Genomic DNA, 26,216 nt, shown 5'->3' on the forward strand with positions numbered 1-26,216 from the left:
AGCGCACTACTACCCCTCTATCTAGAGCTGGACATACCCTGATCTCCCCAAGTTTATCCCCCTCCTAACCTTAACCCCTCCCTGTATCTCCCCCTCCAGAGTTGATGCAGACAGAGATGCACCACGTGAGGACCCTGCTGATCATGATGGAGGTGTACAGTAAGGGTCTAGTGAAGGAGCTGCAGCTGGAGCCTCAGACAGTAGACAGGCTGTTCCCTGCCCTGGGGGAGCTCCTGGACCTCCACACCTCCTTCCTGACATGTATCCTGGAGAGGAAGAGAGAGAGCCAGCAGGAGGGGGAGGACGGAGGATTCATCATCAACAAGATAGGAGACATCCTGGAGACACAGGTTAGAGGAGGGAGAGAGCCCCCACTACAGAACACCCCACTACAGAACACCCCACCACACTACAGAACACCCCACCACACTACAGAACACCACAAAACAGAAAACCACAAAACAGAACATCCTCCTCCCCCCACACACCACAGAAACAGTTGAGGAGCACCTGGTGTCTCTCTACACCACATCATAGAGACAGTTGAGGAGGTCCTGGTAGGAGAGCATGTTGTCTCTCTACACCAGATCATAGAGACAGTTGAGGAGGTCCTGGAAGGAGAGCATGTTGTCTCCACACCAGATCATAGAGACAGTTGAGGAGGTCCTGGAGGGAAATCATGTCGTCTCTACACCACATCATAGAGACAGTTGAGGAGGTCCTGGAAGGAGGGCATGTTGTCTCTATACACCAGATCATAGACAGTTGAGGAGGTCCTGGAGGGAGATCATGTTGTCTCTCTACACCACATCATAGAGACAGTTGAGGAGGTCCTGGAAGGAGGGCATGTTGTCTCTATACACCAGATCATAGACAGTTGAGGAGGTCCTGGAGGGAGAGCATGTTGTATCCACATACTCAGTCTGACACCTTCCACCTTTATGTTTTAAACAAAACATACCAGACACCAATAATAATGACCTAAATAGATGTATTCCATTTAGTTGTAGATTCATATTGTTACTCACGCCTCTTGGAGGAGGGAACGCAAAAACCCTCCTACACTTAACTCCCCGTGGCGGTAGAGAGGTATGTGACTGTAGGTGGCGGTAGAGAGGTATGTGACTGTAGGTGGAGGTATAGAGGTGTGGGACTGTAGGTGGAGGTATAGAGGTGTGGGACTGTAGGTGGAGGTATAGAGGTATGTGACTGTAGGTGGAGGTATAGAGGTGTGGGACTGTAGGTGGAGGTATAGAGGTGTGGGACTGTAGGTGGAGGTATAGAGGTATGGGACTGTAGGTGGAGGTAAAGAGGTATGTGACTGTAGGTGGAGTTAAAGAGGTATGGGACTGTAGGTGGAGGTATAGAGGTATGGGACTGTAGGTGGAGGTGAAGAGGTATGGGACTGTAGGTGGAGGTAAAGAGGTATGGGACTGTTGGTGGAGGAATAGAGGTATGTGACTGTAGGTGGAGGTAAAGAGGTATGGGACTGTAGGTGGAGGTAAGGATGTATGGGACTGTAGGTGGAGGTAAGGATGTATGGGACTGTAGGTGGAGGTATAGATGTATGGGACTGTAGGTGGAGGTATAGAGGAATGGGACTGTAGGTGGAGGTATAGAGGAATGGGACTGTAGGTGGAGGTAAGGATGTATGGGACTGTAGGTGGAGGTATAGAGGTATGGGACTGTAGGTGGAGGTAAAGAGGTATGTGACTGTAGGTGGAGGTATAGAGGTATGGGACTGTAGGTGGAGGTAAAGAGGTATGGAACTGTAGGTGGAGGTATAGAGGAATGGGACTGTAGGTGGAGGTAAGTGACTGTAGGTGGAGGTATGTGGAGGTAGAGAGGTATGTGACTGTAGGTGGAGGTAAAGAGGTATGGGACTGTAGGTGGAGGTAAAGAGGTATGGGACTGTAGGTGGAGGTATAGAGGAATGGGACTGTAGGTGGAGGTATAGAGGTATGGGACTGTAGGTGTAGGTAAAGAGGTATGTGACTGTAGGTGGAGGTAAAGAGGTATGTGACTGTAGGTGGAGGTATGGGACTGTAGGTGGAGGTAAAGAGGTATGTGACTGTAGGTAGAGGTATGTGACTGTAGGTGGAGGTAAAGATGTATGTGACTGTAGGTGGTATGGGACTGGAGGTGCAGGTAAAGAGGTATGGGACTGTAGGTGGAGGTAAAGAGGTATGGGACTGTAGGTGGAGGTATAGAGGAATGGGACTGTAGGTGGAGGTAAAGAGGTATGTGACTGTAGGTGGAGGTATGGGACTGTAGGTGGAGGTATAGAGGTATGTGACTGTAGGTGGAGGTAAAGAGGTATGGGACTGTAGGTGGAGGTATAGAGGTATGGGACTGTAGGTGGAGGTAAAGAGGTATGTGACTGTAGGTGGAGGTAAAGAGGTATGGGACTGTAGGTGGAGGTAAAGAGGTATGGGACTGTAGGTGGAGGTTAAGAGGTATGTGACTGTATGTGGAGGTAGAGAGGTATGTGACTGTAGGTGGAGGTAAAGAGGTATGGGACTGTAGGTGGAGGTTAAGAGGTATGTGACTGTAGGTGGAGGTATAGAGGTATGTGACTGTAGGTGGAGGTATAGAGGTATGGGACTGTAGGTAAAGAGGTATGTGACTGTAGGTGGAGGTATGGGACTGTAGGTGGAGGTAAAGAGGTATGTGACTGTAGGTGGAGGTAAAGAGGTATGTGACTGTATGTGGAGGTAAAGAGGTATGTGACTGTAGGTGGAGGTAAAGAGGTATGGGACTGTAGGTGGAGGTATAGAGGTATGGGACTGTAGGTGGAGGTATAGAGGTATGTGACTGTAGGTGGAGGTATAGAGGTATGGGACTGTAGGTGGAGGTATAGAGGTATGGGACTGTAGGTGGAGGTATAGAGGTATGTGACTGTAGGTGGAGGTATAGAGGTATGGGACTGTAGGTGGAGGTATAGAGGTATGGGACTGTAGGTGGAGGTATAGAGGTATGGGACTGTAGGTAAAGAGGTATGTGACTGTAGGTGGAGGTATGGGACTGTAGGTGCAGGTATGTGACTGTAGGTGGAGGTATGTGACTGTAGGTGGAGGTATGTGACTGTAGGTGGAGGTATGTGACTGTAGGTGGAGGTATGTGACTGTAGGTGGAGGTATGTGACTGTAGGTGGAGGTATGTGACTGTAGGTGGAGGTATGTGACTGTAGGTGGAGGTATGTGACTGTAGGTGGAGGTAAAGAGATATGTGACTGTAGGTGGAGGTAAAGAGGTATGTGACTGTAGGTGGAGGTAAAGAGGTATGTGACTGTAGGTGGAGGTAAAGAGGTATGTGACTGTAGGTGGAGGTAAAGAGGTATGTGACTGTAGGTGGAGGTAAAGAGGTATGGGACTGTAGGTGGAGGTATAGAGGTATGTGACTGTAGGTGGAGATATAGAGGTATGTGACTGTAGGTGGAGGTATAGAGAAATGGGACTGTAGGTGGAGGTATAGAGGTATGGGACTGTAGGTGGAGGTATAGAGGTATGTGACTGTAGGTGGAGGTATAGAGGTATGTGACTGTAGGTGGAGGTATGTGACTGTAGGTGGAGGTATGTGACTGTAGGTGGAGGTAAGGATGACAGAGACAGAGAACATTACCGTTGACAGGGAATGTATTTCCTTCACACGGTAATTTGGGGAAAAGGGTCTGGACGGAACCAAAGCAAAGTGAACGTTAAAGCCCCCTCTCCTACCTTACCTATTTTAGCACCACCATACAGGGATGGGTCCGCCCAGGTCTTACCTAGTGTGCATAGACAGAATACATACTACGGGTATAAGTATGCCCGCAGGCCTCTTGCCTAAACACTCCCAAGGTGCCTCCCCCCCCGGGAACAAACAGAATAATTACTAACGCAAAGTTAACAATTTAAACAAACCAAAAAACATGAGGTCCTACGGCATACACATACCTCTGCAGGAGCGCTACAAAATACCCTACAACCACACACAACTTATACCAACCCTACAACACAGCACATACAACTTATACCAACCCTACAACCAACACAACACAGCACATACAACACAGCACTACAACTTATACCAACCCTACAACCAACACAGCACATACGAAGAAGCTCTCTTTTCCTAACAAAGGAACACTGGCTTTTAAAGCTGCAGAAAGAGTCGGTAATTGAAGACAACTGTATCCCCTGACGAGAGGGCGGGGTCAGAGCGCCAATTAGCAATGGGGCCGACCAATCAGCTGCTTGGAATCCAAGGAAGCCCTTTCCTGAAACACACACATACAAACCCACAACACAGAAACTTGGGAAAGGTAACACATTTCATGCCTGTTGCTGTTTTTCAGTTCTCAGGGACCAAAGCAGCGATAATGAAGAGAGTTTACGGGAAGTTCTGCAGCCGCCACAACGAGGCCGTAAACATCTACAAGGAGCTGCACTCCAAAGACAAACGCTTCCAGGCCTTCATCAGGGTAAGCACTTACCTGTTCACTACTCATTTACAGCATCCATTATCATTAGACATCAGCTAAACCAATATCACATATCATCTCTGTGTCTAGCCATCTAACTGTTACATCTAATCAATTCTGTCTTCCTATTATGTGACTTTTAAGAAGAAGATGAGTAGCAGTATCGTCCGGAGGCTAGGTATCCCAGAGTGCATTCTGTTAGTCACCCAGAGGATCACCAAGTACCCCGTCCTGATGCAGAGAATACTACATCACACCAAAGGTTTGTCTGCTGCCCCCAGCTCTGCCCTCTGCTGGACAGATGAGGTACACACTGCCCCCAGTTCTGCCCTCTCCTGGACAGATGAGGTGGTCTCTATATATATACACACACACACTGCCCCCAGTTCTGCCCTCTGCTGGACAGATGAGGTGGTCTCTATATATATACATACACACACTGCCCCCAGTTCTGCCCTCTGCTGGACAGATGAGGTGGTCTCTATATATATACACACACACTGCCCCCAGTTCTGCCCTCTGCTGGACAGATGAGGTGGTCTCTATATATATACACACACAAACTGCCCCCAGTTCTGCCCTCTGCTGGACAGATGAGGTGGTCTCTATATATACACACACACTGCCCCCAGTTCTGCCCTCTGCTGGACAGATGAGGTGGTCTCTATATATATACACACACACTGCCCCCAGTTCTGCCCTCTGCTGGACAGATGAGGTGGTCTCTATATATATACACACACACACTGCCCCCAGTTCTGCCCTCTGCTGGACAGATGAGGTGGTCTCTATATATATACACACACACACTGCCCCCAGTTCTGCCCTCTGCTGGACAGATGAGGTGGTCTATATATATACACACACACACACACACACTGCCCCCAGTTCTGCCCTCTGCTGGACAGATGAGGTGGTCTCTATATATATACACACACACACTGCCCCCAGTTCTGCCCTCTGCTGGACAGATGAGGTGGTCTCTATATAAATATACACACACACTCTGCCCCCAGTTCTGCCCTCTGCTGGACAGATGAGGTGGTCTCTATATATATACACACACACACACACACACTGCCCCCAGTTCTGCCCTCTGCTGGACAGATGAGGTGGTCTCAACACACACTGCCCCCAGTTCTGCCCTCTGCTGGACAGATGAGGTGGTCTCTATATATATACACACACACACACACACACTGCCCCCAGTTCTGCCCTCTGCTGGACAGATGAGGTGGTCTCTATATATATACACACACACACTGCCCCCAGTTCTGCCCTCTGCTGGACAGATGAGGTGGTCTCTATATATATACACACACACACTGCCCCCAGTTCTGCCCTCTGCTGGACAGATGAGGTGGTCTCTATATATATACACACACACACTGCCCCCAGTTCTGCCCTCTGCTTGACAGATGAGGTGGTCTCTATATATATATACACACACACACACACACTGCCCCCAGTTCTGCCCTCTGCTGGACAGATGAGGTGGTCTCTATATATATACACACACACACTGCCCCCAGTTCTGCCCTCTGCTGGACAGATGAGGTGGTCTCTATATATATATACACACACACTGCCCCCAGCTCTGCCCTCTGCTGGACAGATGAGGTGGTCTCTATATATATACACACACACACACACACTGCCCCCAGTTCTGCCCTCTGCTGGACAGATGAGGTGGTCTCTATATATATACATACACACACACACACTGCCCCCAGTTCTGCCCTCTGCTGGACAGATGAGGTGGTCTCTATATATATACACACACACACACACTGCCCCCAGTTCTGCCCTCTGCTGGACAGATGAGGTGGTCTCTATATATATACACACACACACACACACACACACACACACAACAACACACACACACACACACACACACACACACTCCCCCCAGCTCTGCACTGCCCTCTGCTCGACAGATGAGGTAGTCTCTGTACACACAACAACCTCTCTCTCAACGTCAACAAGACCAAGGAGCTGGTCGTGAACAACAGGGAGGAGGTCAGAACCCTGGCAGTGTGGTGCCATGACAACAACCTCTCTCTCAACGTCAGCAAGACCAAGGAGCGGATGGTGGAGTACAGGGAACAGGGGTGGGTGCACACCCTCACCCCACCCCCACCCCCATCCACAAGGACGCAGTGGAGAGTGTCAAGAGCTTCAAGTTCCTCGATGTCCACATCACTGAGGACTTCACATTGTCCTCTCACACATTTTGTTACATTACAGCCTTATTCGGGGCAGCAGGGTAGCCTAGTGGTTAGAGCATTGGACTAGTAACCAGAAGGTTGCAAGTTCAAACCCCTGAGCTGACAAGGGACAAATTTTTTGTTCTGCCCCTGAACAGGGGAAAATAAGAATTTGTTCTTAACTGACTTGCCTAGTTAAATAAAGGTTAAACATTTTTATAATAATAATAATAAATTCTAAAATATATATTTGTTCCTCATCAATCTACACACAATACCCCATTATGAAAATGCAATAACAGGTTTTAGAAATGTTTGAAAATGTATTTAAAAAATTTAAAACAGAAATAATTTACTTACATCCTGTTTCCATTGATCATCCGTGAGATGTTTCTTCAACTTGATTGGACTCTACCTGTGGTAAATTCTATTGATGTGACATGACTTGGAAAGGCACAATCCTGTCTATATAAGGTCCCACAGTCGAAAGTGCATATCAGAGTAGAAAGGTTGAAGGAATTGTCCGTAGAGCTCCGAGACAGGGCTGTGAAGTACATATATAAATCAGCTGGGTCTTTCTGGGTAAGTCTCTGAGAGCTGGGAGTCTTTCTGGATAAGTCTCTAATAGCTGGGAGTCTTTCTGGCTAAGTCTCTACGAGCTGGGAGTCTTTCTGGCTAAGTCTCTAAGAGCTGGGAGTCTTTCTGGCTAAGTCTCTAAGAGCTGGGAGTCTTTCTGGCTAAGTCTCTAAGAGCTGGGTGTCTTTCTGGGTAAGTCTCTAAGAGCTGGGAGTATTTCTGTGTAAGTCTCTAAGAGCTGGGAGTCTTTCTGTGTAAGTCTCTAAGAGCTGGGAGTCTTTCTGTGTAAGTCTCTAAGAGCTGGGAGTCATTCTGTGTAAGTCTCTGAGAGCTGGGAGTCTTTCTGGGTAAGTCTCTGAGAGCTGGGAGTCTTTCTGGGCAAATCTCTGAGAGCTGAGAGTCTTTCTGGGCAAGTCTCTGAGAGCTGGGAGTCTTTCTGGGCAAGTCTCTGAGAGCTGGGAGTCTTTCTGGGTAAGTCTCTGAGAGCTGGGAGTCTTTCTGGGTAAGTCTCTAAGAGCTGGGAGTCTTTCTGGGTAAGTCTCTAAGAGCTGGGAGTCTTTCTGGGTAAGTCTCTAAGAGCTGGGAGTCTTTCTGGGTAAGTCTCTAAGAGCTGGGAGTCTTTCTGGCTAAGTCTCTAAGAGCTGGGTGTCTTTCTGGGTAAGTCTCTAAGAGCTGGGAGTATTTCTGTGTAAGTCTCTAAGAGCTGGGAGTCTTTCTGTGTAAGTCTCTAAGAGCTGGGAGTCTTTCTGTGTAAGTCTCTAAGAGCTGGGAGTCATTCTGTGTAAGTCTCTGAGAGCTGGGAGTCTTTCTGGGTAAGTCTCTGAGAGCTGGGAGTCTTTCTGGGCAAATCTCTGAGAGCTGAGAGTCTTTCTGGGCAAGTCTCTGAGAGCTGGGAGTCTTTCTGGGCAAGTCTCTGAGAGCTGGGAGTCTTTCTGGGTAAGTCTCTGAGAGCTGGGAGTCTTTCTGGGTAAGTCTCTAAGAGCTGGGAGTCTTTCTGGGTAAGTCTCTAAGAGCTGGGAGTCTTTCTGGGTAAGTCTCTAAGAGCTGGGAGTCTTTCTGGGTAAGTCTCTAAGAGCTGGGAGTCTTTCTGGGTAAGTCTCTAAGAGCTGGGAGTCTTTCTGGGTAAGTCTCTAAGAGCTGGGAGTCTTTCTGGGTAAGTCTCTAAGAGCTGGGAGTCTTTCTGTGTAAGTCTCTAAGAGCTGGGAGTCTTTCTGAGTAAGTCTCTAAGAGCTGGGAGTCTTTCTGGGTAAGTCTCTCTGAGAGCTGGGAGTCTTTCTGGGTAAGTCTCTATGAGCGTTGCACACCGTGATTGTTATGGGGTACTGTGTGTAGGCCAGTGACATTATGGGGTATTGTGACATTATGGGGTATTGTGTGTAGGCCAGTGACATTATGGGGTATTGTGTGTAGGCCAGTGACATTATGGGGTATTGTATGTAGGCCAGTGACATTATGGGGTACTGTATGTAGGCCAGTGACATTATGGGGTACTGTGTGTAGGCCAGTGACATTGTGGGGTATTGTGTGTAGGCCAGTGACATTATGGGGTATTGTATGTAGGCCAGTGACATTATGGGGTACTGTGTGTAGGCCAGTGACATTATGGGGTACTGTGTGTAGGCCAGTGACAAAGAAAATCTAAGTTAATAATTTTTTAATTCAAGATGTAATACAATAAAATGTGGAATAAGGCAAGGGGTGTGAATACCTGGCCCTGGTGAAATGTAGTGCACTATATATTAGGAGTAGGGTGCTATTTGGGACTCAGTCCTTCTTAGCGGTGCTTTTAGAGGAGTTCTCCTGCCAGTTTGAATGAAGAGAGGAGGAGGAGGAGGAGGAGGAGGAGGAGGAGGAGACGGTCTGTTATACTGACCATATGGTGGAGCCTCATCTAGAATGAAGAGAGGAGGAGGAGGAGGAAGAGGAGGAGACTGTCTGTTATACTGACCACATGGTGGAGCTTCATCTAGAATGAAGAGAGGAGGAGGAGGAGGAGGAGGAGGAGGAGGAGGAGGAGGAGGAGGAAGAGACTGTCTGTTATACTGACCACATGGTGGAGCTTCATCTAGAATGAAGAGAGGAGGAGGAGGAGGAGGAGGAGGAGAGTGTCTGTTATACTGACCATATGGTGGAGCTTCATCTAGAATGAGGAGGAGGAGGAGGAGGAGGAGACTGTCAGTTATACTGACCACATGGTGGAGCTTCATCTAGAATGAGGAGGAGGAGGAGGAGGAGGAGGAGACTGTCTGTTATACTGACCACATGGTGGAGCTTCATCTAGAATGAAGAGAGGAGGAGGAGGAGACTGTCTGTTATACTGACCACATGGTGGAGCTTCATCTAGAATGAGGAGGAGGAGGAGGAGGAGGAGGAGACTGTCTGTTATACTGACCACATGGTGGAGCTTCATCTAGAATGAAGAGAGGAGGAGGAGGAGGAGGAGGAGGAGGAGACTGTCTGTTATACTGACCACATGGTGGAGCTTCATCTAGAATGAAGAAAGGAGGAGGAGGAGACTGTCTGTTATACTGACCACATGGTGGAGCTTCATCTAGAATGAGGAGGAGGAGGAGGAGGAGGAGGAGGAGGAGACTGTCTGTTATACTGACCACATGGTGGAGCTTCATCTAGAATGAAGAGAGGAGGAGGAGGAGGAGGAGGAGGAGGAGACTGTCTGTTATACTGACCACATGGTGGAGCTTCATCTAGAATGAAGAGAGGAGGAGGAGGAGGAGGAGGAGGAGGAGGAGACTGTCTGTTATACTGACCATATGGTGGAGCTTCATCCAGAATGAAGAGAGGAGGAGGAAGAGGAAGAGGAGGAGGAGACTGTCTGTCTGTTATACAGAACATATGGTGGAGCTTCATCCATAATGAAGAGAGGAGGAGGAGGAGGAGGAGGAGACTGTATGTTATACTGACCATATGGTGGGGCTTCGTCTAGAATGAAGAGAGGAGGAGGAGGAGGAGGAGGAGGAGGAGGAGGAGGAGGAGACTGTATGTTATACTGACCACATGGTGGATTTTCATCTAGAATGAAGCTAACCTTGTTTGTCTCTTTCTTTCATTCTTGTGTGTGTGTGTGTGTGTGTGTGTGTGTGTGTGTATGTGTGTGTGTGTGTACTTTGACCATCCCCTCCCCACAGAGAATGAGGAAGACCATGAGGACCTGAGTGATGCTCTATACCAGGTCAAGGAGGTCATCACTGCAGTGGACAGCAAGGTAATATAATAATACTATATTCATATTAGGTCAACTGAAATGTGTTAATACTGTATTCATAATAGGTGAACTGACCTATGATAATAATTGTCATGTTGCTAGGTGAACTGACCTATGATAATAAATGTCATGTTGCTAGGTGAACGAGCATGAGAAGAAGAGGAGGCTGAAGGACATCTACAGCCGAACAGACAGCAAGTCCATTATGAGGATGAAGAGCGGTCAGATGTTTGCTAGAGAGGACCTGCTCAGAGGGAGAAGATTGCTGTATGATGGACCTCTGCAGCTGAAGAACTCACAGGGGAAACTCAAGGGTGAGGAGGACACCAATATCACTGATATCTAACCCTGACCTCTAACCTCTGGTCTCCTCTCTCTAGATGTAACAGCCATGCTTCTCTCTGATATCTAAACCTGACCTCTAACCTCTGGTCTCCTCTCTCTAGATGTAACAGCCATGCTTCTCTCTGATATCTAAACCTGACCTCTAACCTCTAACCTCTGGTCTCCTCTCTCTAGATGTAACGGCCATGCTTCTCTCTGATATCTAAACCTGACCTCTAACCTCTAACCTCTGGTCTCCTCTCTCTAGATGTAACAGCCATGCTTCTCTCTGATATCTAACCCTGACCTCTAACCTCTGGTCTCCTCTCTCTAGATGTAACGGCCATGCTTCTCTCTGATATCTAAACCTGACCTCTAACCTCTAACCTCTGGTCTCCTCTCTCTAGATGTAACAGCCATGCTTCTCTCTGATATCTAAACCTGACCTCTAACCTCTAACCTCTGGTCTCCTCTCTCTAGATGTAACGGCCATGCTTCTCTCTGATATCTAAACCTGACCTCTAACCTCTGGTCTCCTCTCTCTAGATGTAACAGCCATGCTTCTCTCTGATATCTAAACCTGACCTCTAACCTCTAACCTCTGGTCTCCTCTCTCTAGATGTAACGGCCATGCTTCTCTCTGATATCTAAACCTGACCTCTAACCTCTGGTCTCCTCTCTCTAGATGTAACGGCCATGCTTCTCTCTGATATCTAAACCTGACCTCTAACCTCTAACCTCTGGTCTCCTCTCTCTAGATGTAACGGCCATGCTTCTCTCTGATATCTAAACCTGACCTCTAACCTCTGGTCTCCTCTCTCTAGATGTAACAGCCATGCTTCTCTCTGATATCTAACCCTGACCTCTAACCTCTAACCTCTGGTCTCCTCTCTCTAGATGTAACAGCCATGCTTCTCTCTGATATCTAAACCTGACCTCTAACCTCTGGTCTCCTCTCTCTAGATGTAACAGCCATGCTTCTCTCTGATATCTAAACCTGACCTCTAACCTCTGGTCTCCTCTCTCTAGATGTAACAGCCATGCTTCTCTCTGATATCTAAACCTGACCTCTAACCTCTAACCTCTGGTCTCCTCTCTCTAGATGTAACAGCCATGCTTCTCTCTGATATCTAAACCTGACCTCTAACCTCTAACCTCTGGTCTCCTCTCTCTAGATGTAACAGCCATGCTTCTCTCTGATATCTAAACCTGACCTCTAACCTCTAACCTCTGGTCTCCTCTCTCTAGATGTAACAGCCATGCTTCTCTCTGATATCTAACCCTGACCTCTAACCTCTGGTCTCCTCTCTCTAGATGTAACGGCCATGCTTCTCTCTGATATCTAAACCTGACCTCTAACCTCTGGTCTCCTCTCTCTAGATGTAACAGCCATGTTTCTCTCTGATATCTAAACCTGACCTCTAACCTCTAACCTCTGGTCTCCTCTCTCTAGATGTAACGGCCATGCTTCTCTCTGATATCTAAACCTGACCTCTAACCTCTGGTCTCCTCTCTCTAGATGTAACAGCCATGCTTCTCTCTGATATCTAAACCTGACCTCTAACCTCTAACCTCTGGTCTCCTCTCTCTAGATGTAACGGCCATGCTTCTCTCTGATATCTAAACCTGACCTCTAACCTCTGGTCTCCTCTCTCTAGATGTAGCAGCCATGCTTCTCTCTGATATCTAAACCTGACCTCTAACCTCTGGTCTCCTCTCTCTAGATGTAGCAGCCATGCTTCTCTCTGATATCTAAACCTGACCTCTAACCTCTGGTCTCCTCTCTCTAGATGTAACAGCCATGCTTCTCTCTGTTATCTAAACCTGACCTCTAACCTCTAACCTCTGGTCTCCTCTCTCTAGATGTAACAGCCATGCTTCTCTCTGATATCTAAACCTGACCTCTAACCTCTGGTCTCCTCTCTCTAGATGTAACGGCCATGCTTCTCTCTGATATCTAAACCTGACCTCTAACCTCTGGTCTCCTCTCTCTAGATGTAACAGCCATGCTTCTCTCTGATATCTAAACCTGACCTCTAACCTCTAACCTCTGGTCTCCTCTCTCTAGATGTAACAGCCATGCTTCTCTCTGATATCTAAACCTGACCTCTAACCTCTAACCTCTGGTCTCCTCTCTCTAGATGTAACAGCCATGCTTCTCTCTGATATCTAAACCTGACCTCTAACCTCTGGTCTCCTCTCTCTAGATGTAACAGCCATGCTTCTCTCTGATATCTAAACCTGACCTCTAACCTCTGGTCTCCTCTCTCTAGATGTAACAGCCATGCTTCTCTCTGATATCTAAACCTGACCTCTAACCTCTAACCTCTGGTCTCCTCTCTCTAGATGTAACGGCCATGCTTCTCTCTGATATTGTCGTCTTCCTGCAGGAGAAAGACCAGAAATTCGTCTTTGCCTCTCTGGTAGGTGATTGGTTAAGACCAGAAATATGTAAATATCTCTTTGGCTCTTTGGTATCTTATTGGTTTAGTCAATTTTTCCATTACAATCAAGTCATTTAGCAGACACTCTTATCCAGAGTACCATACAATCATCAGAAATACATAATTACATCTCTGGAATGTGATTGGTTGATCCTCCCACTCAGTAATAATAATGGGTCTATTCAGTAATAATAATGGGTCTATTCAGTAATAATAATGGGTCTATTCAGTAATAATAATGGGTCTATTAAGTAATAATTATGTGTCTATTTAGTAATAATAATGGGTCTATTCAGTAATAATAATGGGTATATTCAGTGATAATAATGGGTCTATTCAGTAATAATAATGGGTATATTCAGTAATAATAATTATGTGTCTATTTAGTAATAATAATGGGTCTATTCAGTAATAATAATGGGTCTATTCAGTAATAATAATGGGTATATTCAGTGATAATAATGGGTATATTCAGTAATAATAATGGGTCTATTCAGTAATAATTCTGTGTCTATTTAGTTATAATAATGGGTCTATTCAGTAATAATAATGGGTCTATTCAGTAATAATAATGGGTATATTCAGTGATAATAATGGGTATATTCAGTAATAATAATGGGTCTATTCAGTAATAATAATAGGTCTATTCAGTAATAATAATGGGTCTATTCGGTGATAATAATGGGTCTATTCAGTATTAATAATGGGACTATTCAGTAATAATAATGGGTCTATTCAGTAATAATAATGGGTCTATTCAGTAATAATAATGGGTCTAAGCCTCCTGACATCTGATCCAGCAGTTATGCTGTTTTTCTTGCAGAAATTACAGCTCAATGGGATGTGTTTGGTTATGGGTAGGTTGTATTGGGCCCAACAGCCAGTAATTTAGGGAAGTCCTTGGCTGGGTTATGGGTAGGTTGTATTGGGCCCAACAGCCAGTAATTTAGGGAAGTCCTTGGCTGGGTTATGGGTAGGTTGTATTGGGCCCAACAGCCAGTAATTTAGGGAAGTCCTTGGCTGGGTTATGGGTAGGTTGTATTGGGCCCAACAGACAGTCATTTAGGGAAGTCCTTGGCTGGGTTATGGGTAGGTTGTATTGGGCCCAGCAGCCAGTAATTTAGGGAAGTCCTTGGCTGGGTTATGGGTAGGTTGGATATGGCCCAACAGCCAGTAATTTAGAGAAGTCCTTGGCTGGGTTATGGGTAGGTTGGATAGGGCCCAACAGCCAGTAATTTAGAGAAGTCCTTGGCTGGGTTATGGGTAGGTTGGATAGGGCCCGACAGCCAGTAATTTAGAGAAGTCCTTGGCTGGGTTATGGGTAGGTTGGATATGGCCCGACAGCCAGTAATTTAGAGAAGTCCTTGGCTGGGTTATGGGTAGGTTGGATATGGCCCAACAGCCAGTAATTTAGAGAAGTCCTTGGCTGGGTTATGGGTAGGTTGGATAGGGCCCGACAGCCAGTAATTTAGAGAAGTCCTTGGCTGGGTTATGGGTAGGTTGGATAGGGCCCAACAGCCAGTAATTTAGAGAAGTCCTTGGCTGGGTTATGGGTAGGTTAGATATGGCCCAACAGCCAGTAATTTAGAGAAGTCATTGGCTGGGTTATGGGTAGGTTGGATATGGCCCAACAGCCAGTAATTTAGAGAAGTCCTTGGCTGGATATGGGTAGGTTGGATAGGGCCCAACAGCCAGTAATTTAGACAAGTCCTTGGCTGGGTTATGGGTAGGTTGGATAGGGCCCGACAGCCAGTAATTTAGAGAAGTCCTTGGCTGGGTTATGGGTAGGTTGGATAGGGCCCAACAGCCAGTAATTTAGAGAAGTCCTTGTTTGGGGAATAATAAGCATGTTCACCATGGAAATACATTGTAACATGTTGGTAGATGGACAGCAGGATAGTTTAAATACATTGTAACATGTTGGTAGATGGACAGCAGGATAGTTTAAATACATTGTAACATGTTGGTAGATGGACAGCAGGATAGTTTAAATACATTGTAACATGTTGGTAGATGGACAGCAGGATAGTTTAAATACATTGTAACATGTTGGTAGATGGACAGCAGGATAGTTTAAATACATTGTAACATGTTGGTAGATGGACAGCAGGATAGTTTAAATACATTGTAACATGTTGGTAGATGGACAGCAGGATAGTTTAAATACATTGTAACATGTTGGTAGATGGACAGCAGGATAGTTTAAATACATTGTAACATGTTGGTAGATGGACAGCAGGATAGTTTAAATACATTGTAACATGTTGGTAGATGGACAGCAGGATAGTTTAAATACATTGTAACATGTTGGTAGATGGACAGCAGGATAGTTTAAATACATTGTAACATGTTGGTAGATGGACAGCAGGATAGTTTAAATACATTGTAACATGTTGGTAGATGGACAGCAGGATAGTTTAAATACATTGTAACATGTTGGTAGAAGGACAGCAGGATAGTTTAAATACATTGATCTGTACATCAATTGGATGTTTTTGGACAAACAATTTTTAATCATCGTTGCAATCTCCAGTATTATGTTAATTCATCAATCAATTAAATATATTTACGAAGCCCTTTTAATATCAGCAGATATCTCAAAGTGTTATACAGAAACCCAGCCTAAAACCCCAGCAAACAATGCAGATGTAGAAGCACGGTGGCTTGGAAAAACTCCCTAGAAAGCCAGGAGCCTAGGAAAAAACCCAGAGAGGAACCAGCCTCCGAGGGGTGGCCAGTCCTCTTCTGGCTGTACCGGGTGGAGGTTTACAGTATAAAAGTACATGGCCATAAAGGCCAGATTGTTATTCAAGATGTTCAGACGTTCATAGATGACCAGCAGAGTTAAATAATAATAATCACAGTGGTTGTAGAGGGAGCAACAGGTCAGTATCTCAGGAGTAAATGTCAGTTGGCTTTTCATAGCCGAGCAATCAGATTTCGAGACAGCAGGTGCGTTAGAGAGAGAGAGTCAAAAATAGCTGACTATACTGACTGTGCTAGTGGCAGACTCCACTATGCTGGCAGGCTCGCTAACAGCCTGTTGCCTGGCTAACAGCCTACTGCCTGGCCTGCACCCTATTTCATTGTGGCGCTAGAGGAGTTAGAGCCCGTCTATGCTGACAGATAAGATGAGAGCACCCTTCCAGCTAGGATGGAGTCCGTCACTCCTCAGCAGGCCAGGCTCGGTCCTGTTAGTGGGTGAGTCCCAAAAAGAGGGCCAGTTATCTACAATGTCTATCTTTTGGGAGGGACAGAAAACAGTTCTCAACCAGCAATTAAGTTGTGAGACTCTGCTGTAGAGCTCATCACTCCCTCTGACTGAGAGGGGGCCAGAGACAATTACTCGATTCCGACACATCTTTCTAGCTGATTTACACTGTTGGATTCAATATTCTGAACATTGAGATATTAAAGACATGATAGATCAGACGCATAGAATATTAAGGAGTGAGATCTGTAGAAAGACAGAGTGGCTGTGGAATGTGCTGGGTGGACGGGAGGAGATCAAAGGATCGCTATAGGGAAGGCAGATGGACATCTGTGGACGAGGTGAAGGAGGGGTTGAGGTCAGGAGGTGAGGTCAAATCCCCTGAAGGGAGTAATAAAGGTTTACTACTTCCTGTGGAACCATAAGATGTAAAGATTGGAGAGAAGGAGAAGTGTCTTAAGGGGAATATATATATATACCTGTGATGGGAGAAATATTGGGTTGTCTGAATTACTGTACAGACCCTTTGGGAAGAATTAACCCTGGTTCAATCTTCTCTAGTGTCCGTGAGTTACTTACTCTGAAATACAAGAACCTAACAACACGCTGAAGCTATGTTGCGCTTGGTGACCTCCTAACATAGTTGGTGCCGACGTGGATAACAATATCCCTACACTTAGACAATGACTTATCAATGACCCGAGCCCAGCTCATTGAATCCCTACCATTGTGACGCTGAGTTGTCATAATGCTTCAGCAAATGTACATGATCCCAGGGGCGTTGGAAGACACAATGTAAATAACCTAATTTATGTCCGTCTCACTGCCCTGAATGTCTCTGCTGATCCTACTGCTATTGTAGGCAGTAATCATATGCCTATGAACCAGAGTTATACTGTTAGCACTGAGGCGGTGTGCCCTAGCAGGAAGTCCACTGTGTGCATCTCACCCTGCACCAATAAAAATAACCTGAGCATGTCTACCTCTGCGAAGCTTCCCAGTAAAGCAAGAAAAACAATCAAGCATCCCAGAAAAGTGTTAAAAATAGCCCACGTTAACATATGTAGCTTAAGTAAAAAAGGTTCATGAAATCAATAATTTGCTAGTAACAAATGACATTCATATACTAACAATCTCTGAAACTCACTTAGATAATACATATAGGTATAGGTATATATCATATATCTTTGATGATACAGTGATAGAAATAAAGCAAAAACAGAAATGCCAAAGGTGGAGGTGTGGCTGTTTATATTCAGAACCGCAACAGCCTTCAGGGTACATTCCTGTAAAGCTTAGTGAGGATCTCGTGTTAAATACTGTTGAAGTAATATGGCTACAGGTTCATCTGCCTCATCTAAAGCCCATTCTGGTGGGAAGCTGCTATAGACCACCAAGTGTTAACAGTCAGTATCTGGATAGCATTTGTGAAATACTTGTATGTGCTATCAATATAGTTATATTTTCTGGGTGATTTAAATATTGACCTGCTTTCATCAGGTTGCCAACTCAACAGAATGTTACTACTTATCTTCGGCTGGTGGAGGTCCTGGAGAACCACGTCCAGATAAAGCATCATGTTAATGTTACTACTTATCTTCGGCTGGTGGAGGTCCTGGAGAACCATGTCCAGATAAAGCATCATGTTAATGTTACTACTGGTTGGCTGGTGGAGGTCCTGTAGAACCACGTCCAGATAAAGCATCATGTTAATGTTACTACTGGTTGGCTGGTGGAGGTCCTGTAGAACCACGTCCAGATAAAGCATCATGTTAATGTTACTACTGGTTGGCTGGTGGAGGTCCTGTAGAACCATGTCCAGATAAAGCATCATGTTAATGTTACTACTGGTTGGCTGGTGGAGGTCCTGTAGAACCACGTCCAGATAAAGCATCATGTTAATGTTACTACTGGTTGGCTGGTGGAGGTCCTGTAGAACCACGTCCAGATAAAGCATCATGTTAATGTTACTACTTATCTTCGGCTGGTGGAGGTCCTGATGAACCACGTCCAGATGAAGCATCATGTTAATGTTACTACTGGTTGGCTGGTGGAGGTCCTGTAGAACCACGTCCAGATAAAGCATCATGTTAATGTTACTACTGGTTGGCTGGTGGATGTCCTGTAGAACCACGTCCAGATAAAGCATCATGTTAATGTTACTACTGGTTGGCTGGTGGAGGTCCTGTAGAACCACGCTCAGATAAAGCATCATTTTAATGTTACTACTGGTTGGCTGGTGGAGGTCCTGTAGAACCATGTCCAGATAAAGCATCATGTTAATGTTACTACTGGTTGGCTGGTGGAGGTCCTGTAGAACCACGTCCAGATAAAGCATCATGTTAATGTTACTACTGGTTGGCTGGTGGAGGTCCTGTAGAACCATGTCCAGATAAAGCATCATGTTAATGTTACTACTGGTTGGCTGGTGGAGGTCCTGTAGAACCACGTCCAGATAAAGCATCATGTTAATGTTACTACTGGTTGGCTGGTGGAGGTCCTGTAGAACCACGTCCAGATAAAGCATCATGTTAATGTTACTACTGGTTGGCTGGTGGAGGTCCTGTAGAACCACGTCCAGATAAAGCATCCGGGGTGAAAAAGTTCAATGAAAAAGGTCTAGCGAGGAAAAAACTGAGACGTTGGTAAATGTGTTTAATGCAGATTTTGATTAAATGGTTATTAAAAGTCGAAAGGTTTGGCTGGTAGCCAAGTAGCAACACACAGCACACCCGCACGAAGTCCAGATGGTGTGACTTTGAGGCCGTGGTAAATAACATTTGTTTGCTTATCTCAAGTGAACGTACATTGAATACAGCATTGTTGAGGAAGAGTTTGCAAGTAAACCTTTCATTGTACTGTTTACACCAGCTGTATTCTGTAAACGTGACAAATACACTTTGATTTGCATACAACTCTTTAAATAGCTCAATGACTAAGCAATATTGATGCCCAGAGAACAACCAGAGAGGTGATTCAGATATGGACACTGAGTTGCATGTCAAGGTGGATGATATTATGCAGACTTTCATATAAGGCTTAATCTCTCTCTCGCTCCCTTTCCATCTCCCTCTCTCATTCTACCTCTTCCTGTCCCACCCCTTTCCCTCCCTTCATCTTTCTCTCCCCTCTATCCCTCTCTCTCTTATTCTCTCTCTCCCATCTATCACTCTCTCTCTCCTCTCTCTCCTCTCTCCCCTCTATCCCCCCCCTCTTGCTCCTCTTCTCTCTCCCCTCTATCCCTCTCTCTATCCCCCCCTCTCTCTCCATGTCACCTCTCTCCCCTCTCTCTCTCTCTCTCTCTCCCACCTCTTTTTCTCTTTCTCCCTTTCTTCTCTCTCCCTCTCCTCTTCTCTCTCCCCTCTCTTCTTCTCTCTCTGCCTCCCTCTCCCTCTTCCTGCCTTTAATCCATTCGTTAATCATCCCTCCCTCTCTTCCATCGCCCCGTAGGACCAGCGCTCCACGGTCCTCTCCCTCCAGAAGCTGATCGTTAGAGAGGTGGCAAATGAGGAGAAGGGTCTCTTCCTGATAACAGCAGGGATGGAGAAACCAGAGATGGTGGAGGTACACACTGCAACCAAGGAGGAACGCAACACCTGGATGCAAGTCATACAGGAGGCCATGCAGTCCATGTAAGTCTGAACTCCGAACCATGGAGAGAGAGAGAGAATGTGCTACCATTCTGTACCTAGGGATGGAGGGATGTACAATATGTTGTAATGCTCTATTGGAGTATTGACTGTTCTCTGTCTGGCTTCATCACCTCATGGGCAGGCTGCCACTGTAGGCTACTCTACTCTAGGCTTTCTCAGCAGTAGAGAGAAGACTAGCGCTGTCAACAGGCTTCTATAGGATGCTAAGGGGACATGTGAATGGCTGGAAATCATGACTCTGGTTTGTACTAATAATGTTGCTTTACAGAGAGAAGGATGAGGATGAGGAGAACCCCAGTGAAACAGAGGAGGACAAGAGACTGCTGGAGACCAAAGCTAAGGAGATGAGAGGTGAGGAGACTCCCTTGACCATAGACCCCCTCAGCCACACTCAGCCCATCCCTCCTATCACCATAGACCCCCTCAGCCACTCTCAGCCCATCCCAACTATCACCATAGACCCCCTCAGCCACTCTCAGCCCATCCCAACTATCACCATAGACCCCCTCAGCCACTCTCAGCCCATCCCAACTATCACCATAGACCCACTCAGCAACTCTCAGCCCATCCCACCTATCACCATAGACCCCCTCAGCAACTCTCAGCCATCCCACCTATCACCATAGACACACTCAGCAACTCTCAGCCCATCCCACCTATCACCGTAGACCCCTCAGCAACTCTCAGCCATCCCACCTATCACCATAGACCCACTCAGCAACTCTCAGCCCATCCCACCTATCACCGTAGACCCCTCAGAAACTCTCAGCCCATCCCACCTATCACCATAGACCCCCTCAGCCACACTCAGCCCATCCCTCCTATCACCATAGACCCCCTGAGCCACTCTCAGCCCATCCCTACTATCACCATAGACCCCCTCAGCAACTCTCAGCCATCCCACCTATCACCATAGACCCACTCAGCAACACTCAGCCCATCCCACCTATCACCGTAGACCCCTCAGCAACTCTCAGCCCATCCCACCTATCACCATAGACCACCCTTTGGTTTCAATGTGCCATATATTTTTCAATTGTTTTCCATACATTTTTTAACCCTTTCTAATTGCATATTATCCACAGAGCTGAAGATTACAACCTTACTATGATATTGATTGATTGTGTATGGCTTTCCAAACACTGTTATTTGTAAGATTCGTTTTAAGTGAATATTGTGTTTTTTTTTTTTTATCATGATTGAACCTGTGACCAGAAACAAGCTACCATGATAAATTATCTAGTGTTTCTGTCTCTTCGCAACAAAATCTACAAAGCTAAGATTGTTGTATGACCCTTAAATATCAAGGCACAAGGTGAGACTCAGATGCAGACACAGGAGACAGATGGTTGGAGTCTTACAATGTTTATTAATCCAAAGGGGTAGGCAAGAGAATGGTCGTGGACAGGCAAAAAGGTCAAAACCAGATCAGAGTCCAGGAGGTACAGAGTGGCAAAAAGGTCAAAACCAGATCAGAGTCCAGGAGGTACAGAGTGGCAGACAGGCTCGTGGTCAAGGCAGGCAGAATGGTCAGGCAGGCGGGTACAGAGTCCAGAAACAGGCAAGAGTTAAAACCGGGAGGACTAGAAACAGGAGAACGCAAAAAGCAGGAGAACGGGAAAAATGCTGGTTGACTTGGAAAAACATACAAGACGAACTGGCACAGAGAGACAGGAAACACAGGGAGAAATACACTGCGGAAAATAAGCGTCACCTGGAAGGGGTGGAGACAATCAAATCAAATCAAATCAAATTTTATTTGTCACATACACATGGTTAGCAGATGTTAATGCGAGTGTAGCGAAATGCTTGTGCTTCTAGTTCCGACAATGCAGTAATAACAAGTAATCTAACTAACAATTCCAAAACTACTGTCTTGTACACAGTGTAAGGGGATAAAGAATATGTACATAAGGATATATGAATGAGTGATGGTACAGAGCAGCATAGGCAAGATACAGTAGATGGTATCGGGTACAGTATGTACAAATGAGATGAGTATGTAAACAAAGTGGCATAGTATAGTATAAAGTGGCTAGTGATACATGTATTACATAAGGATACCGTCGATGATATAGAGGACAGGTGAAACAGATCAGGGCGTGACATTATATGTAGCATTCTGTTGGTGGCAAAAATGCTGTATCATAATTTGAAAAATGTAAAAACTCTAAGTGTTGTTTTTTTGTCAGCTCGTACATCATGTGCCATGGAATCGGTATATCGGGAAATCTCTTCCCATTTATTTTGCAACCTGTATGGCACAGCTGTCCAAATGTACAGGATAACGTTACATTTGGGGTTTAACTATAACTTGTACAGAGCATTCGGACCCCTTCACTTTCTCCTAATTTTGTTACTTATTCTAAAATTGATGAATGTTTTTTTCCTGATCAATCTACACACAATACCCTGTAATGACAAAGCAAAAACAGGTTTTTATAAATGTTTGCAAATGTATAAAAAAAAACAGATACCGTATTTGCGTATTCAGTCCCTTTGCTATGAGACTTGAAATTGAGCTCAGGTGCATTCTGTTTCCATTGATCATCCTTGAGATGTTTCTACAGCTTGATTGGAGTCCACCTGTGGTAAATGTAATTGACTGAACATGATTTGTAAAGGCACACACCTGTCTACATAAAGTCCCACAGTTGACAGTGCATGTCAGAGCAAAAACCAAGCCATGAGGTCGAAGGAATTGTCCGTAGAGCACCGAGACTGGATTGTGTCAAGGCACAGATCTTGGGAAGGGTGCCAGAAAATGTCTGCAACATTGAAGGTCCCTAAGAACACGGTGCCTCCATCATTCTTAAATGGAAGAAGTTTGGAACCACCAAGGCTCTTCCTAGAGCTGGCCGCCTGGCCAAACTAAGCATTCGGGGGAGAAGTACCTTGGTCAGGGAGGTGATCAAGAACCCAATGGTCACTCTGACAGAGTTTTTAATCGCCTGGATTTCTAACTCCTTGATGTTCTCGTTGGATCTAATTTTAATAGCCAGCATTTCAATGGCCATAATAAATAGATATGGAGACATTGGACAGCCCTGTTGTACTCCTCTTAAAATAAAAAATAACTATTTACTATTTTACACCTGTGGTTGCTATACATAACTTTAACCGAATGTGTAAGAGATTCACCGAAATTAAAGTAATCCAGGCATTTATATATAAATTCTAGTCGTACTTTATCAAACACCTTTTCAAAATCTGCTATGAAGACCAGGCCGGTTATCTTTGATGTTTCATAATGTTCAATTGTTTCAAGTAATTATATTATCACCAATGTATCGTCCATGTAAAAAACCTGTCTGATCAGGATGAACAATAATATCTGGTAAAAAAAAAAAAATTATATGTGCTATTTATTTCTCCAGGATTTTATCATCACAACATTTGAAGGGTCTGGTAGGCTTGCATCACTGGGCAGCTCACGGCTGGGTTTCCCTTTGTACTCCGTGACAGTTTGATAGCCCTGCCACATCTAGTAGGATTTGTATTGACATTTTGACTGTCGGAGGTCGTAGCTGGATTTCTTATAAGCATTTGGATTGGTGTCCCTCCCCTTGAAATCGGCAGCTCAAGCCTCTAACTCAGTGCGGATGTTGCCTGTAATCCATGGGTTCTGGTTGGGATACGCACGCATGGTCACTGTGGGGACGACGTCGTCAATGCACTTATTAATAAAGTCAGTAACTGATGTGGTAAAACTCCTCAATGTTATTGGATGAATCCCAGGGACATATTCCAGTCTGTGCTAGCGAAACAGTCCTGTAGCTTCAGACCACTTCTGTATTGAGCTTGTCACTGGTACTTCCTGTTTGTGTTCTTGCTTGTAAGCAGGAAGCAGGAGGATAGAGTTATGGTCAGATGGAGAGTGAGGAAGAGCTTTGTATGCGTCTCTGTGTGTGGAGTAAAGGTGATCTAGAGTTTTTTTCTCCCTCTAGTTGCACAGGACGTTCTGGTAGAAATGCCAAAGAGGGCATTTATTTATTATTTATATATTTGTTAATTTAAGTTCTGTTCAAATACCTAACTTCAGTATATATCAATGTTAGCTATAATCATAGCCACAGCAGTTATATAGCCATCGGATGAGATGGAGACTGTGTGTTAGAGATGACGTATACTCTATAAGACATGGATGATTCTGTGAAGGGTACACTCATCAACACTGACAATACCTCATCTCCCTTCCAGAGATTATTCTGTGAAGGGTACACTCATCAACACTAGCAATACCTCATCTCCCTTCCAGAGATGATTCTGTGAAGGGTACACTCATCAACACTGACAATACCTCATCTCCCTTCCAGAGATGATTCTGTGAAGGGTACACTCATCAACACTGACAATACCTCATCTCCCTTCCAGAGATGATTCTGTGAAGGGTACATTCATCAACAGTAACAATACCTCATCTCCCCTGCAGAGATGCTGAGGAAGAAGGATGAACAGATCATGTGTATGCTGGAGGAGAAGATGGCCGTGTTTAGGGAGATGTGTGAGGTCCGGAGCCCTGGAACCCCCCCAGGAACAGGCCCAGGAGAGGACCAGGGCCCCAGCCAGGTCACCAGGGCCAAGGGGCTGTTCAGGGCTGGGAGCGGAGCGAGCTCTGAGGACATACCTAAAGGAGAACCCATCATAAAGGGAGCACTACAGGAAGGTTAGTAGACAGACTAGTCTCTCACCATGAATGTAACAATAGCCCATCTAATGGGAACCAGGGGTGGAGGCCAGACTGTAGACATGGTGTGGTAACAGTCGCCCATCTAATGGGAACCAGGGGTGGAGGCCAGACTGTAGACATGGTGTGGTAACAGTAGCCCATCTAATGGGAACCAGGAGTGGAGACCAGACTGTAGACATGGTGTGGTAACAACAGCCCATCTAATGGGAACCAGGGGTGGAGGCCAGACTGTAGACATGGTGTGGTAACAGTAGCCCATCTAATGGGAACCAGGGGTGGAGACCAGACTGTAGACATGGTGTGGTAACAGTAGCCCATCTAATGGGAACCAGGGGTGGAGACCAGACTGTAGACATGGTGTGGTAACAGCCCATCTAATAGGAACCAGGGGTGGAGACCAGACTGTAGACATTGTGTGGTAACAACAGCCCATCTAATGGGAACCAGGGGTGGAGACCAGACTGTAGACATGGTGTGGTAATAGTAGCCCATCTAATGGGAACCAGGGGTGGAGACCAGACTGTAGACATGGTGTGGTAACAACAGCCCATCTAATGGGAACCAGGGGTGGAGACCAGACTGTAGACATGGTGTGGTAACAACAGCCCATCTAATAGGAACCAGGGGTGGAGGCCAGACTGTAGACATGGTGTGGTAACAGTAGCCCATCTAATGGGAACCAGGGGTGGAGGAGACATGGTGTGGTAACAACAGCCCATCTAATGGGAACCAGGGGTGGAGACCAGACTGTAGACATGGTGCAGTAGACCTAACAGTGGCTTCCAATGTCGCATTATCTTTCACTGTCTTCCTGATCTATCAGATGTTCTCCTCTGATGTGAGAACGTACTGGGAAGGTTGATTGCAAAGAGTGTTTGATTAAGAAGATATTGATGCAAAGATTAGAAACACTGTTAATATCTACGGTACAGTACGGTCAGTAACATAGTTATTATCATTTGGTTAGTGAAATCCTTTCTCTCTCTCTCTGCTCTTCTGTACTTTCTCTTTCCCCCTCATCTCTCAATCTCTCTCTCTTTCTTTCTCTTTCTCTCTCTCTCTGTGACAGTGGAGACGTTGCAGGCGCTGGTGAACGGTACTCTGGGTGGAGCGATGGGAGGGCAGCAGGTGGTGTGGGTCCCAGAGACAGAAGGAGGAGGAGGAGTGGTGGGCCCGGGCCCTGTATGTCTCCTTCGCAGGGCCGAGACTTTCGGAGGCTTTGACTCTCAGCAGATACACATCTCTAAGAGTAAGACACATCCCTGTCAGTAATACGTATTCATTATCAAGGGTTGAGAAGCCTTGAGAGCCTCAGATGGGCCTCTGTTTTCCTTGTTAATCATGTCAATAATGGAGTTTAAGATCAAAGATGGATCCCTTTAACTTAGAGCATCCATCTGATTAGTTTGACCTCATTCTCAAG

At 45.7% G+C, this 26,216-nt stretch overlaps 1 protein-coding gene across 3 annotated transcripts in view; it reads left to right on the forward strand.

The window, feature by feature from the left end:
• LOC139385127 (A-kinase anchor protein 13-like) overlaps nt 1-26,216 on the forward strand; it is a 53,692-nt gene that overhangs the window by 12,087 nt on the left and 15,389 nt on the right. For 2 of the 3 annotated variants that reach the window (XM_071130197.1, XM_071130198.1), the window contains exons 7-16: nt 100-350; nt 4,337-4,462; nt 4,607-4,724; nt 10,395-10,471; nt 10,611-10,785; nt 13,142-13,218; nt 19,901-20,082; nt 20,372-20,454; nt 24,536-24,769; nt 25,863-26,042. In XM_071130197.1, the coding sequence (XP_070986298.1) occupies nt 100-350; nt 4,337-4,462; nt 4,607-4,724; nt 10,395-10,471; nt 10,611-10,785; nt 13,142-13,218; nt 19,901-20,082; nt 20,372-20,454; nt 24,536-24,769; nt 25,863-26,042 (1,503 nt within the window). The remainder of the gene's footprint in view (nt 1-99; nt 351-4,336; nt 4,463-4,606; nt 4,725-10,394; nt 10,472-10,610; nt 10,786-13,141; nt 13,219-19,900; nt 20,083-20,371; nt 20,455-24,535; nt 24,770-25,862; nt 26,043-26,216) is intronic. The other variant, XM_071130199.1, reaches the window with a different exon arrangement.

Source organism: Oncorhynchus clarkii, chromosome 26 (genome assembly GCF_045791955.1).
Source record: "Oncorhynchus clarkii lewisi isolate Uvic-CL-2024 chromosome 26, UVic_Ocla_1.0, whole genome shotgun sequence".
NCBI classification, from domain to species: domain Eukaryota; kingdom Metazoa; phylum Chordata; class Actinopteri; order Salmoniformes; family Salmonidae; genus Oncorhynchus; species Oncorhynchus clarkii.